This window comes from Macaca mulatta, chromosome 7, assembly GCF_049350105.2.
Source record: "Macaca mulatta isolate MMU2019108-1 chromosome 7, T2T-MMU8v2.0, whole genome shotgun sequence".
In the NCBI taxonomy this organism is placed as follows: Eukaryota; Metazoa; Chordata; class Mammalia; order Primates; family Cercopithecidae; genus Macaca; species Macaca mulatta.
In genome coordinates, this window is record NC_133412.1 from 110,697,754 (window position 1) to 110,714,365 (window position 16,612).

General features: G+C 34.4%; 1 protein-coding gene and 1 long non-coding RNA gene across 9 annotated transcripts in view; one reads left to right on the forward strand and one right to left on the reverse strand.

The window, feature by feature from the left end:
* Positions 1–10,329, reverse strand: part of LOC144330244 (uncharacterized) — a 57,573-nt gene extending 47,244 nt beyond the window's left edge. For both annotated transcript variants that reach the window (XR_013396244.1, XR_013396245.1), the window contains exon 1: positions 10,200–10,329. This is a non-coding gene — a long non-coding RNA (uncharacterized LOC144330244). The remainder of the gene's footprint in view (positions 1–10,199) is intronic.
* Positions 1–16,612, forward strand: part of MIPOL1 (mirror-image polydactyly 1) — a 410,565-nt gene that overhangs the window by 377,654 nt on the left and 16,299 nt on the right. The window contains exons 13-14 of one of the 7 annotated variants that reach the window (XM_077940919.1): positions 5,770–5,850; positions 7,512–8,892. The exons of 5 other annotated variants lie outside the window; for them this stretch is intronic. In XM_077940919.1, coding sequence (XP_077797045.1) covers positions 5,770–5,850; positions 7,512–7,515 — 85 coding nt within the window. In that variant the 3' untranslated portion in view covers positions 7,516–8,892. Of the gene's footprint in view, positions 1–5,769; positions 5,851–7,511; positions 8,893–16,612 lie in introns of those variants that run through there. One more of the 7 variants, XM_077940925.1, reaches the window with a different exon arrangement.

Genomic DNA, 16,612 nt, shown 5'->3' on the forward strand with positions numbered 1-16,612 from the left:
TGGTGTTGGTTTTGGTTTTGTTGTTGTTGTTTTTCAGTTTTTTGAGGACAGTGGCAGGATAAATCTGGTCCCTGTTATTCCATTGTAGCCAGAAGTGTAGGCCCTCCTGTAGATCTTTTAAAATGTCATCCTGTTAATGTCTAGCTTCTCTCTTACCTGTTTAGAAATCAGCCGTCAGTCTTATTGTCTCCTTGAAGTAAACTTTTTTGTTTCTCTGATTGCTTTTTACATTTTTTTCTTTTACTTTGTTTTTTGGCAGTTTTATTTTATGCCTTGATGTGGTCTTCTTTTTATATTTCTTGCTTGAATTCAGAGACCTTGTTAAAGCTCTGTCTTCATCTTTTCTCAATTTTAGGACATCTTTAGTCAATATCTCTTTCTCCTCCTGAGACTTCAATTACATATATGTTAACCTTTTCACTGTGTTCCTATATTTTCCGTTCTTTTTTTCTAGCTATATGTGTAACAGTTTTGATTTTTGTTTTTGTTTTTGTGTTTTTAAGATACGGGGTGTTGCTAGGTTTCCCAAGCTGGTCTCTATCTCCTGGCCTCTAGCATTCCTCCCATCGTAGCCTCCAAAAGTGCTGGGATTACAGCCATGAGCCACTACACCTGGACAATTTTGAATTTTTTTGATTACCTGTCTTTTATTTCAGTAAGCCTGTGTTCTGCTTTGAAGGCCAACTATTGAATTCTTAACTTTAGGTTTTGAATTTTTAAATTCTACAATTTCTTTTTTTCTTTTTTGTACATTCGGATTCTCCAGTGAAATACTCATCTTTCTAAATCTATTTTCTTCTCCCTTTGCCTCTGTTTTCCTGAACATACTGGTCATTATTACTTTAAAGTCCATGCCTATTAACTCCAATATCTGAATTACCTCTGGGTCTTTCTCTATCATCTATCTTGTCTCTTGGCATGCCTATTAATTCTTGATTGAATGTAACATAACCTGAACCTCCAGATGATTTTGTCTGCCTCCCAAGAGGGTTTATCCTTTGTTCTCCTGCGATGACTGAATGAAACCCAGTCACCTTTATCTAGTAAAGTACTGTGTTGGCTTGAATCTGGGTTCTAGTTTGAATAGGATCAGTTGTTTCTGGTTTGCCTCCTTTCTTGTTGCATAATTCACTAGGGCCTTCAGTGGTGAAAGTGATATCTTCACTGAGCTTTTTTAGAAATTCTCATTTTAGCTTTTTTAATCTTTCATTTAGGATATCTCAGAATTTGCCAACTAGATATATGTGTCAGGCCCTTTAGGTCTCCAATTTTGTCACTCCAGCCCTGCAAAATTGCCCAAAGCTCTGCTAGTTTCCCTATTCCTAGAAGCAATCTTCTGCTAGGACAGAGCCCACATTATCAATTCCCTCATCTTCACCCAGAACCAGCAAATGCCTCCAAAGGAAAAGTGGCTGCAGATCATCAGTTTACCTCTCTGTTGTTCTCCTTTCTGGAATCTTAGTCTCTCTATTTGCCTTTATTTTACATCCTCTTCAACACTTCTAAACAAATACTGTTTTTTATACTTTATTCAGCTTTTCTGGTTGTTGTTGGCAGGAGGACTGGTCTATCACAAACTATTCTGTTTTGTCTCGAAGCAGAAATTCAATGAATTTTAAATTTCCTTTATTATAATTTTCATTTCTAGAGGTTATATTTTGTCTGTCTCCAAGTGCGTTTGATCATTTTTAGAGTTCCTGTATTTTTAATTTTTTTTTATTTTCTTACATGTTTTAAACATGTATTTCATACTTAATTTCTGATAATTTTGACATGTCAAGTATTTGCTGCTCTGATTTTGTTGTCTATTATTTCTGCTAGCTATCTTTATTTAAATGTTTGGTGATTCATTAATGTGAACTTATATCTTCTTAGAACTATTCTCTATGGAGTTTTTCAAAGCCTGGGTTAAAGGTGGGTTCCTCCACAGAGTTTTGCATTTGCTTCTGCCAGTCATTTGGAAGCATGTTGGATCACTTTAAAATCTTAATTTGACTTTTATTAGGCCACTTAGGTAATGTTAATTTGGGTTGAAAATCCACAGAAGAGCTAGCTTATGGTTATAAACTTCATATGGGAAATTTTTTTTTTATCCTTCATTCATAGCCTGAGTTCAAGATTTCTCTCCCCAGATGGGTTCTGGCTTTGTACTTTGTCCCCTTCTACATTACAAGGCCATGAAAACCCAAGCTCAACTTTACCCCTGTCATAAGACAAATGCTTTTGAGATGAAAACTGCCTTTTGTGCTTTACTTACCACTCAGGGTTGCATTTTACTTAGGTTTGGGCCTCAGAGTATTCCTTATTGACTGCCAACATATTGATGAATTTGAAAAGATGTTTTTCATATTCTATCCAACATTTTTAGTTGCTTACTGCAGGAGGTACCAGGTCCATCATAGCAGGAAACAGTAGTCAAGGTGGAATGTTATTAAACCTATACACACACACACACACACACAAACACACACACACACAGAGAGAGAGAGAGAGAGAGAGAATTGCACTGCTAATAAAATGTTCTGAATTTAGTATCACTTGTATACATGATTAAAATGAGCAGATAATAAATTTACCTTCCAAGATCCATAATTGCAGCTCTTTTTCCCCACCAGTAACTACAAGCAGTTTTTCATTAAAGAAAAGAAAATGATTGAATAATCCAAATTAGCCTGGGCAAGAAAATTAACAGCTGCCTAAAATGAAATGTTTGAGTTATGAGCCATGTACCACTTTGGTTTATCTGCAGCCAAAAGGTTCAGAATCCTTATTCAATTAACCATGTTGCTTGGGAGGGCATGGTTGCCCTGAATAAGAGCTGCCTGGTGATGAGTAAGAGGTATCCGTGACACACAAGTTCAGACCTTGCAACTCTGTTTTTGTTGTTTGAACTTTCTTCTCCGTTGTAGCTAGGGATCCGGCGTGGAATTTAAACACTTGTGTGGTAACTCCATTCCTTCAAGCCATTGTGTTGTTAAGCTCTAGCTAACGAACTTTTCACACTGGCTCCATGTAAAGCAAGACTTAGAAAACAGCAGTGATCAACATTTTTGGCTTTATAATAAGATTATATAATTTATATGTCTTCATGCAACTAAGATGCTCTTGCCTTCCTAGACCAACTGCTCCTAAAAGGTAGCCTTTAAAATATATATATGAAAAGTAAAGAAATAAGCCAAACTGCACTAGCAAAAATTAAGAAGTAACTTTCATTTCAAAAATCATACCCACTGTGGCAGAAACTTCAAAAAGTATACCTGTTTTAAAACTTAGGAACTTTGCCTAAAATAGAGGAACTATAACTGTATAATATTTTTATAAGGTGAGAACTGCCAAATGCACCAGTCATGTATACTTTATCTCATGTGGCCCTTCTTCCATGCCAAATGTTTTTTGTTGCTTAGGGAGATCTTCCTGATAATGTCACAAAGAATGTCTCTCAGACCCATATAGATTAGGTACACATTGGCTAAGAACAAGTTTTTCTTTAAAATACCTAAGCTTCATGTTGCTTCTAACTATACTATCTTGAGTCTAAAAGCCAAGTGACTGAAAGACAAGAGGCTGAATTTCTCCTCTAACTCATAAACCAGTTCTGAAGATACTTCTGTGGGAGAAAATTCAAATATATTTTGAACAATAGTATAATAATTTGACATAAAATATCTCAGTGTTATTTCTTTGAAGAATTACACTTCATTTAAATGTGTACACGGATTACTAATGTCTCAGTATGATATAGTCTTAGCACTTTGCAAAATTGGATTTGCTTTTTGCATCTTAAACTGTGATCATATCATAAAGAGTAGTTATATAATTTTATTTAGGTGACATAGAGGAATGTAGGAATGTGAATATGTAATTGTTGTCAAAAAAAAGTGAGGAAAAGTTTTTGAAATCAGAAGTTTCCTTTCAGTTAAAGCTTCAGTTATATCACAGCAATAATTTGTTTCTGCTTTTATAAATAAAAAACTTTTATAAATTGCAACAACTTTTCAAGGAATATAGTTAGTTATTTATTGCAGATATTATTTTCTTTACATTTTAGGAAAGTTGCCTGGGCCCATGTTGCATTTTTTAAAGAACCAGTTTCCCAAACTATACATAGAAGTTCTATGCTACATTTTGTTTTCTTATGAATGGCAAGAAAATTAATAAAAGTGACTTTTATTCATAACGTACTAATACCTGAGACCATGTACTCCAGGCATACTCTCCATTTCAGTTCCTAACCCATATTTTCACTGTTTGATTCATTCGCCATTTTCAACCCTATACTCAATCAAATCCACCTTCACTTTTTAAATCCAGTTCATCCATCAAGCTCACTTATGTACCACCCCCTACATGAAGCTTTCCCTAATTCCCCACCCCCACCCCCCCACAAAGTTGTAGTTAATCTCCCTTCTATTTGCCATCTAGCTCTTTCTTCATCTCTCTATTAGGGCAGTTAATAACTTTTCTCTTGGTTTCAGTATTCCTTTACTATTTCCCATTAGAATGCAAGCTCCTGAAGATGAGAGATTCAGTTTTGTTCATATTTCTTTGCACAGGTAAATACTTGATGAATAATCATCCTTGTTTAATGAGAAACCTAAATTTTCAAACTATTTTAACTTTGTAAACATCTGTGTGATATGCCTTTCTAAAAATATGACATTAAAATATTAAAATTTAAATATTTTTCCTATATCAGTGATGTTAAAATATACAATTATGTCAAATTATCTAGCACCTGGCACATTCCCAGCTAAAACATTGTACTTACCTGAATACTGTAGCTTTTTAACTGTAATTAATTTATCAATTTAAAGTGAAGGGTTGCTATGGGGTTTTTTTGACGTTGTTGTTTAATTTTTTTTGTTGTTTGGTTTGGGGAGGGGGTGTGTGTGTGTGTGGTGTCTGTTGTGGTTTGTTTTTTGTTTTGGGTGTTTTGTTTTGTTTTGTTTTGTTGAGACAGGGTCTCACTCTGTCACCCAAGCTAGAGTACAGTGGTGTGATCATAGCTCACTGCAACCCTAAATTCCTGGGCTCAAGTGTTTCTCCCACCTCCGCCTCCCAAGGAGCTGGGACTGCAGGCACATGTCACCAGCCTGAATCACTTCTTTTTTAAATTTTTTGTAGAGACAGGGTCTTCTGAAATTGCCTAGGCTGGTCTCAAAGTCCTGGACTCAAGCAATCCTCCTGCTTTGGCCTCCCAAAGTGCTGGGATTACAGTCATGAACCACCACACCCAGCCTTGGTTTGTTGTTTTAATCCAAACTTCTTGTGTAGCTGTTAAATGTTGGTACTGTGCAGTCCAAAGTTTGAAATTTCACTCCATGATGAACTGAAGACTGGTTTTATTTTGTTGACTACAAAGTTTATACAAAATTTCCAGGTAAGAAAATAGGTCATTTAAATCCTTATTGAGCAATAATGATAACTACATTGCTTGTCCAAATTCAGGCAAGGAGAAGGAGAATGCAAACAATGTATAAACCAGTGTAAATTGTTTGGATATCCTCTTATGTTGCTGCATGTACTTTAAATCATGATTTCAAATTCAGTGGTCCCTCATTTTCTAAAAACAACCAAAGTTATATGAGCTCTTATTACTTTGATATACTTTCTTGAGATTTTACTCTCTGGTTATATTATTCTTTCAATACCCAAGTCATATTTTAAGATATTTGGGAGCAAAAATAAATTGTGCATGAATGTTACCTACTAAACTACAGCTTCAAAAATTGATATTTGGTTACTAATATTATTTTGTCTCTGATTCAGTATCCACCAGTTTTCATCATGTAACTTGTTGAATGATGATTCTAAAGCTTCAAAAAATGCCTGCCATTCTTCAACAAATAGGTCAGTTGTATCAAAGCCTTTCTGAAATACTCAAGCAAAGAATATTTACCGCATTTTACTTGTCTGACCATGACATTAACATACTTTAAGTTCCTTAAAGAAGATTTTCTTCTCATAAATCTGTTTTGGCTGTGGCTAATCAAATTATATTTTTCAATATAGTATGTCCTTCTCCAATATTGTTTCTAGTATGTACTTCATACACAAAGTTAACTATGTTGATTATAATTGACTGCTGGCAGAGTGATTCACTTTTGATAAGAGTAACTGTATTTTGCTTGTAATTTTCTAGGAAATTAGCTTTTTTACCATGAAGGAACAGGAAACCAAAACTTTCAGCATTGTTTTCCATGTTGAAAAATTAAAATTACATAGATGAATATTGCTCAAATGCTAGCATGTGGCCAAATGAATCATATTTGCCTTAAAGTAGCAAAAAGGTTAAGATACTACCTGCGTTCATACTTAATTTTTCTTGAGATTAATCACAGAAGAAATGAAAATGCTATTGATTCCTAACTCTTGTCTTGAACATCTGAAGTTCTCTTAGCTAATAACTTTTTACTTAGAATTGTATCTTTAATTATAGGATCTCTAATCACTTTGAAACCACTTAATTAAAACATTGTCCTTTTATATAAAACCTTCACATTTGTGAAAAGTGAGAACAAAGGAATTGAAAAACATTTATAATGTGACATAAGCAGGCATTTTCACAGCTAGAATTGCGAATGTGCATCCATCCCTAAGCTGTTCAAGTTGTCAGCCATACTGCTTCCCTATCTGCTGCTGTTTAGAGCTGAAACTTGTGCCATCATGGTTAATGTTTTGACAGATTTTATCATAAACCTTGATGCTGTAAATTTGCCTTGAGCCAAAATTTAACATGTTGTAAGTTCAGAAACAGTTTTTACTGTTGGTGATCCAGAAAGGGAAATAAATCAATTATGCTCTTTTGAATGATAGGAGTATAGAGTTTAACTCCCTAAAAGTTACACATTGCTTGAAATTTGGGACAAATTCTCATTCTCTATTTTCAGGACCTCTCAGTTGTCAATAAAACCATACATTAACACTTTTGTGACTTTTGTAAAGGAGAATCTACCAAAGGAAATATTATGTAGCTTATATATGCTTACTAAATTTTGTAACCAAAATATTATCCGTAATTTTTTTTAATGAAAAAGTCCTTTGCCTTAGTATATGGAAACAAAAATGCAAAACTCTTGGAATAGCCACTTTCTTTCCAGATAATTTATTCAGAATTCTCTTTAGTGAGCCCCTATTTTACAGTGCCTGTCATCTACTCTTTTATACCTACTTATTTTATTAAACATGCTCCCAATCATTGCTATTTCTAACAGCCTGTAGATCTAGATTTTTTTTTCTCTCTAAAACATCGTCATTGACCATGACCATTAATATTTACTCATAAATGGATTTGTACACAGGCTTAACCATAGCACATCAGTGAAGACAAAAAGAGTTGTTACTCAGTTCTTTACCCTAGAATAAATCAAATCAACAAATATTTATTGAATGTCTACTATGTGCAAATAGCCCTGGACTGGTCAGCTTTTAAAAGTCATCCAACTTTTCACATTAACAAATCAAAGCATTATTATTTCAAGCATTGCTGAAGCTGCTTCCATGTCCTTAAGGTGACAAAGCATGTGAGGACTTTGCAAGTACTTGGAGTAAAGGAAGAGGAGAGAATTCACAGAGTGAAAAGAGGAGAAAGAGTGCTCTAAAATATCACCAATGGACTGCAACATGTATGTATGTACGTGTGAGTTTATGTGTATGTGTCTATATTATGTATGTGTTTATATCTGCATATACATACAATGAGAAGAATGAGTGATTTTGGAGAGAAATAACCTTCATTAAAGTACTATAGGAATAGGCATTCACATTTTAGTCCAGAGTTTTGTGTTAAAAATAGGCTTACTAGTTTAACTAGTGTCAAGTCCTGTGATAACAAAAAACCAAAATATATCATGGTACAACAGAAAGTTTGATCAATTTGGAATCCCACATTCTAAAACCTGCTTGCCCTAAAGTGTATTATGAGATAACCTCATCAATCAATAGAATTATAACAAAAGAAATGACTTGTACATTATCATTATAAAAAATTATTGTATAGGCCTTAAAAAGAAGTTAATTTTATCATAAATGAAAGAAGCTACTTAAGAGCTCATTTTAAAGATTCTAATTGCTATTGGAAATGAAATAGAAACTACCAGTAACAGCCAAAACTTGTGTACTTCATTAACCTACACTATTCTGTGTGCTTAATTTTGTTAATCTATAAAAGATAATATACTATCTATTCACATCAAATAATTAAATGTATTTTCTTAGTGAGGTATAAAAGAGAAACTGGTGATAATTTCCAGCTTTGCCAAACAGAATTCATCCTGGCCGTTTTGCATAGAAGGTATGCGTGTATGTTGGCCATAGAAGATACTGTCATTGACATTCTCACGGGTGATATCTGGTAGCAACTTAAAAATATTTGTTTGGGAGAACTAATTTTTAAATATCAATTTTTGCCTCCTATTCATAGGCTAGTTTAATTCCTAATGAAAATCAAAACAGACTCTTTAATCTTTTTAAACAGCAGATTTTCTCTTTCCTAAAGTGCCTCAGATAATTTCTTAATTTTTGTTTTCAGAAAAAAAAAATGGCATAGCTCTATTGAAACTTTATGTTTCTGTTACAAAATTGTTCATTATTAGGATCACCTTGAAGCAAAGATATCTTCTCGTGTCGTCTTTTAATTACTTGCTACTTTGCCTATCTGGTTGTAATTTATCTTCAAACCATACCCCAATTGCTCTGCAGTAAATTTTTGATTTCTTCTCACATACAGTCTTTTTTTTCTCAGCAAAATTACCCCGTTGACCTTCTTAAACACAGTAAGCACTTTCAACATGGGACTATTTACACTGGTTTGATATATTTCATTTATTTCCTTGCTGTATTGTAATCAATGTCTTAGAGATGTTCTAAATAAAATTGCACTTGGGTGATCCAGATCCAATGCTTGTGTTCATGAAGAAATACTATCTTTAGAGTTGTTTCTAATTCTCACCTAACCTTTCCCTATCTTTTGACCAGGATTCCCAATACTGAGACCCTCTTACCTAGGACCTAGCCTGGATTCACCTGCCCCCTTGTGGTGTTCCTCTCTGAGAAGTTAATTTCTGAAATTTGGGAAAGATAATTAATTTCTGATATTTGGATTTGGCATTACATAGCCTGAGAAGAGAAACCTCATTACCCTTGGCTAGTAGTCTAGAGTCGGAAAAGTTATCTTCTTTTAGCCACTGGCTAACATAAAAAGATGAAAGGTATTTTTTCTTATTCAGGGCACAAGAAGGAACTTGAGCACTATAAAGAAATAGAAGTATAAAGTAAGTGACAATGCCTAATTTTGTCTAGTATCAATATTAGTGACCTACAGATTGATAAACTAAAGAAGTGTTTAAAAAGTTCTCATATAGCAACTACATAAAATTTATTCCATGTCAGTGTCTCCATTTTTAGTGAGTGGAGAAGGAAGGGAGACTGGTATTCTATTTTATTTAAATTTTATATAGATTGCCTAAGCCTTTCATCAAGGATGAATATATAAATATAAAAAATAAATTGAATCTTGTATAATGTATAGTCAAGTGTGTTTGATATGACTGACGCAAATAGATTGTTTCCTTTTCTCAAAAAGAATTCATTCCTCACATGCCACAGCACTAACTTTTACTCTTCAATTGAAGTCAATAGAATTTGCCATGGAAAGGGGATATATATATTCAATGAGTGACTTTACCTAACCACAAATTCAGTGACATTTTGCAAGAATAAGGACTTCACAGTTAGGCCTCTAGTTAATAACAACATAAAAATAAAAGCAAGGGAAAGGGAAAGTACTATTTTCACAAATAAACCATTTATCTTTCTTAGGAAGAAGAGATAGATTAATAAATTATTATTGTTAGCAAGATCCCAAGTAAAATTTTAAAGATCTCCATTTCTGTCTGTTAACTGTAAAATATTTTTAAAAGAAAGCAGTTGTCTCTTTACATGGTGTACTACCTCCCACCCTACCTGCACCCAAGCCTGTTTGGATTGAGAAATAGTGATACTCTGTGGCATTTTAAATATCATGTCACCTGACCTGAGATCTAGAAGAAGAAACAGTATGCAAGCTTTAATAAAGCTATTTGCAGGCCAACTCCCAAATTTCTAGTATTTACCGCTCCTTTGCAGTTCCTCTTACATTTGTAACAGTTGACCTACTAACAGGTTCCCAGAAACACAGATTCAAATTTTGGCAGGCTTACCTCACCTCTTTGTCCTTCCAAAGTACATAAATGCTAAACTGGGTTCACAGTGAGAATGAGAGTCATTCCAACAAAACTTTTAAAACCAAGACCCTTTCTGCTCCCTACCAAGTTACTGCCATCTTCTCCGAAGAAATAAAGTTTTGTCAGTGTGCCCTTGGCATAATTTCTTCAGCCTGGATTAAACACAGGTGACTGAGAGTCCGCCTTATCTCCACAGGGCATTAGTCACTCTATAAAAGTTAAATTTATTATGAAATGCTTTGTTTGTGTTAACATATATATTCTCTGGGAAGTTGGAAACAAAGGCATGTCCTTTAAGACTCCATATGGGGAAAACACATCCTCCTTTGGAATTTAACCTTAATTTGAACCAAGATCTGTGAAAGAAAAGTACTTTAGTGTATTGTTCCCTTGCTCCACCCTTCTATCCCCTTATCTAAATGGAGTTACTGTTGCTTCGTGTTTTTTTAACTCTTCCAATTCCAGTCCTTGCTTTCCTGAGTTTAAAATTTATCCTGGGAAAGAAATATATTAAAATAATTGTGGCAAACAATTATGCTTTGCTTTTAAGAATGAATTTTTTTTGTAGTATATTAATTCTGACATCCTTAAAGTTAGGTAAATGCACAGCCAGTTTATACATCTTCGTTTTTCATTTTGTTGTTTTAAGGTACATTGTAAAGAATATTTTATTTCCTAAAAATTTTATTTCCTGCATATCGTCTCTAAGATTCTCTTGCTAGCAAACATTGTTATATGTGCATAGTTTACACCTTATTAGAAGTAAAAAAGAATTAGAAGTAAGAAAAGTTTCCATTGGGAACGATGATGAGGTGCTATTTGAAAGACCAGTTTTCGATCTCTGTTTTCCGTCAGTCTGTTTGCAAAGTCTTTGTGAGGGTTTCCTATGTATCTAAAATCCAGAGATGCTCCAATGCTTCTTTTCAAAAGCAAAAGCAGAACCTCCATTACTGCTGCCTCAGCATAACAGCCTGGTTGTTTAATAAGCATCAAAGAAAGCATTTCAAAAAGAAAATACTTTTATTTGACATTTTAAAAATGTTGCTTATATAAATGCTTAATATGTTTTAATAGTGTCTACCAACAAACATGTAATCATCCAAATGATTTTCCTTTCTTGACTTTTCTTACATTAAAGAAAAATCAGAAACTAAATTCAAATATGTTTAGATATTAATTTATTCTTAAAAACTGAACATAATTTTAAAATATACTTGTATGCAACCCCTCCCAAAATAACTATCCTCAGCATTATTAAATTGAAAATTTCATAGCAAAAACAAAAATAATAATAATTTTAGAACAAAGCATTTACAGATTCCTTTGCTCACATACTTCATTATCTCATCATATATTTTATTTAAATGATAATATTGAAATTAGTTTGATAACCGTATTCTTAAAATATGGAATATATATAAATAATGTATTTAAGGGACTGGGACATTTATCACAAGTAATATGAAATCAAGATATCATTGTTTTCCCACCTCAGTTCCATCTATTTATGTTAGTTCCACCCCAAGCAACCCTCATATAATGATCATTGAAGCTTAGTCTCTACTACTTGTTAGCATATGATTATATACTATCATTGTTATTTAAGTTCATAATATATATCAAGTTTCTTCATGGAAATTATAAACTCACATGGGGTAATAATGAACTGACAGCTTGAATACTTTACCTCTTAGACTAAGTTTTTAGTCCTCTTGGACTTTGTGCTGCATTAGATACTAATTTGACTTTAAAAAAAAAAACTTTCTTAAAAGATGACAACCCTATTCCTCTTGATGCCTTACTAAATGCTGTCCCCAATTTTTTCCAAAGATGATCTGGATGATTATCTTCATGGCATCTGTAGATACCTGTATAGTTATTCATAGATAGTTCTACCATATGATAGGAAGGTTATAGGAAGACATTTCACAGGTGTAAAATGGTCAAATAATAGATGAACAAGATGATGGGAGAAGTGAAGATAGGTAAGAATAAGGTTGAATAGGCAAATGTTAACCAGAATTAAAGAAAATAATAAAAAGTGTGAGCTTTATAGGTGAGGAGAAGAAACAATATAGCAATAAAGGAGCAAAAGGAAGAGAAAGAACCAAAGATAACTCTAAACTGTCATATGTATCCAGGTTGGTAAATTCCAAAATATTTGCAAAATTTGATTAAAAAGATTAATAGTGTGTGTGTGTATAAAAATATAGACAAGAATGGTCTTCACATGTTAAATTCAAAGATGCAAATATTTGACAAAACAATTAGAATAATAAAACACTGAATTTCTTTATTGATCATGAGGAATATTACTTAACCATGAGCTGTATTACTAGACAAAACCATGTTAGATAAAATAAGAAATAATGTTTGTTCATGAGAGTTGTTTATTTTTATCAATTTCTATTTATGTTTGAATCTTATAAGAGACACTTTAAAATGTTTAGCTAAATCAAAATAGTCCTTACCCAATGAAATCACAACATGATAGAGTCATGAGAAGTATGGGTAATAAACTGTGGCAATGGGTGAGGGGTAGGGAGATAAGATTGTAAAACATGTAAGTTTTATCAATATATATTAATCATATAATGATTTACAAATAATGTACAGTACAAGGAAAGGTAAAAGTAATGTTCTCAGAGGAAATGTTTCCATTCTCGTTCTATTTGGAAGTCCTTGGGACAATTTGTGTTCTGATTATGTTTAGAAATCTTTAGTATTTTGTCTTGGCCAGGTGTACTTGCTCAGGTTTGTAATCGCAGCACTTTGGGAGGCTAAGGTGAGTGGATTACCTGAGGTCAGGAGTTTGAATCACCCTGGTCAAAATGGTGAAACCCTGTCTCGACTAAAAATACAAAAATTAGCTGGATCTGGTGGCGGATGCCTGTAGTCCAAGCTACTTAGGAGGCTGAAGCAGGAGAATCGCTTGAACCTACGAGGCAAAGGTTGCGGTGAGTCTTGATCACGCCACTGCACTCCAGCCTGGTGACACAGAGAAACTGCGTCTCAAAAAAAAAAAAAAGAGTCTTCAGTATTTTGTCTAAAAGTATATCCTGCAGAGAGGATTGAATGAGATCATAGAGGGGGGTTTATTGTTTTTATTTCTTAATTATTTAGGCAATACCATACCTGGTGCTGGGGATACAAAGTTGAATAAGACGTAGTCTCTGACCTCATGGAAATCGCAGTTGAAAGGGAATTCACATAGCTTTAAATAATTGTCATACATCGTGTTAGGGGCCATGACAGACATAGGCTCAGAACAGGTAAAAGGGCATCTTGCTCTTTCTGTGACATTAAGGAAGGTTTCCCAAAGGAGATGATGTTTGAACTAAGTGCCATTGGGATTGGCAGTTAAGAAGTCCTTGGTGACTTTAATGAGAGTGATTTCTACTGAAATGAGAGGCAAAATCCAGATTGCAGTGAGCTGAGAGGTGAATGAAAAATGTAGAAATGGAGACAGTAAATATAGACCACTTTTCCCAGGAAATTGCCTTCTACCTGTTCTTACTTACTGCCTCTGAAAAGATATAATAAGGAATTTCATATTACATAGCACAATTAAGTGCTAATTATAGCAATGGATTATTTTCTGGGTGTTAGTGAAATAAGAGCATTCTGCTTGTACAAGCTCAATAACATGAATCCTTCCATCAAGAGCCTCAGTACTTGAAGGAGGGTCATAGCTACACCTTTGTATTATATACAGCTTTGATTACCAATTCTATTTCTTTTCTCTACTGTGGAACTTCACAGTCTTAATTGCCAAATACACCCAGATGAAATTTTCTCTTTTCTTCCTCTCTTCTATCTTTCTTATAAATTCTCTTTACACCTCTAACCATATCTCTTCGAGGGATTCAAATATTTTATTATCCATACATTATCTTTCTAATGTTAAATATTATTAACTGAATAAACACCAAACGTCTTAGAGCATTTAAGGCCCTACAGACTTTTGTTCCAGCCTACTTTCTCAGCTTTATCTTTCTGTGACCTCCCCTTTCATGCTGCAATGTCACCTTGGGCTGTATGTGCCCTGAACTTTCTGGCTTCCAATTTGTTACACTTAACTCTACCTGGAATTGTCCCTCACTGCAATCTCATATCTAAATCCTAAATCCTATCTGACATTTATGGTTTTACTCAGTTGTCATATTCCCTATAAAAGCTTTTTTTTTTTTTTTTTTTTTTTTTTTTGAGACAGTGTCTTGCTCTGTCTCCCAGGCTGGAGTGCAGTGGCATGATCATAGCTCACTACAGCCTCGACCTTCTGAGCTCAAGTGATCATCCTACCTCTGGCTCCTGAGTAGCCAGGACTACAGATGTGCACCAACTTCCTGGCTAATGGTTTTGTTTATTTGTTTGTTTATTTGTTTTCTCCACAGAGATGAGGTCTCTTCCTGTTGCCCAGGCTGGTCCCGAACTCCTGAGCTCAAACAATCCTCCCACCTCAGCCTCCCAAAGTGCTGGGATTACAGGCATAAGCCACCGCACCCAGACATTTTTTGTCTTTCTGCATATAAATAACTTTTCTTCCCAACTCTTACTATTTTATATGTGCTTCCTATGTCTTTGATTCATTCATTCACTTATTCATTCATTCCACAAACCTGTGTTGGACACCTACTATGTGTCAGAAACTAAATTGGCCATTTTCTCTCTTTCTTCTAATTATTCGTGTGTTATCACTTCTATCACATTATAAATTCCTCAAGATCAAGGATCATCTAATATAACTCTATAAATAGCTAACACATGCTTTACCCATGTTTTCAACAAATGTGCTGAATGTGTTAATGAATAAATTAATCTCAAATGGAGATTCATCCCTGAAATTTGAGAAGGCAAAGATAGCACCCAAATCATTTATCCTCCCTGCTGTGGATTTCCCTCCTGCCATTATCTGCAAGAATACTGTTTCACAACTTCTCAGCTTAAATGTCTTTATATGGCATTTTTAAAAATGGCATTTATCTTCCTTGTATTTATTCTCTTAACCTCTTCCCTGCCCTCAGCTCCACCATTCCACTGAAAGATTCTGCAAGTTATAGTATTAATCAAATTCTTCCACTTTATGTCCATTACTACCTCACCTAGCTGGTGACCATGCTACAATTTCTTTCTAAAAAGATTCACTCAGCCCCAGTGACTTCCTTCTTTCAATTGACACTACATGTGTTGTCTTTGAACATGGACTCAGATTATATGGCTTTCCAAATTTCTTCTCTTCAACAGACATGTTTAAACTGTGTAATACGGCTGGCCACAGTGACTCACGCCTGTAATCCCAGCACTTTGGGAGGCCGAGGCAGGCAGATCACTTGCGGTCAGGAGTCCAAGACCACCCTGGCCAACATGGCGAAACCACGTCTCTACTAAAACTACAAAAATTAGCTAGTCATGGGGGTGCACACCTGTAATGCCAGGTACTCGGGAGGCTGAGGCACAAGAACTGTTTGAACCTGAGAGGTGGAGGTTGCAGTGAGCAGCGTTCGCACCACTGCACTCCAACCGGGGCCAACGGAGTGAGACTCTGTCTCAAAAAAAAAAAAAACAAAAAACAAAAAACAAAGAAACAAACAAATATACTATATAATACCAACACTAACACACTTTCATTTCTTTCCTAATCCCTTATCTTCTATTTGTCAACAATCTTTAGCTTAAAATGTTAGTCACCTCTGGAACGTTCTATGTGTTCATTTCCACCAGCATAGTTTACTATCAGTTCAGCTTTCTAGAACCCAGTTTGTAATCCATTTCCAGGAGGGTTTTTTGATTAACCTAGATTTGTGTATCACTACCCTTAATTGTTCAATTACTATATGTTGTTTACTATAATAATTTGAACTAAATTTGTATTCAACTTGCTCTCTGTAAGAGTACTCCATTATGGGCATTATCTAATCCAAACTGGACAAACTCCAATAGGAATCCTGTACACTGATCTGTATTCTAAGTGTGAAGATTTGCTCTTCATGATGATGTTAATCTGTGTTTCCTAGTCTTGAGAAATGGATTTAAGCTGGGTTCTAGAGAGCTAAAGTGATAGTAAACTTGCTGGTGGAAGTGAAGATGTAGAATGTTCTAGAGGTGACTAACATTTTAAACTAAAGATTGTTGGCAAATAGAAGATGAAAGAGTAGGAAATAATTCCAAGATCTTCAACTATTCTAGCATTACAGTATGTACCCAAATTATCTTAATTGTCTAGTCAACCAAAGTTTACAAAAAATAAATTCTGCCATAACTATGACTCAAATATATGCTAACCCATAAAATATAGGTAAGAAAGTGAATTTGAGGCTTGAACACAGGTAATTAAGAGGATCTTATAAGAATTGCCAAGACTTGATGGCTAAGGACTCAGGTTTAGACTA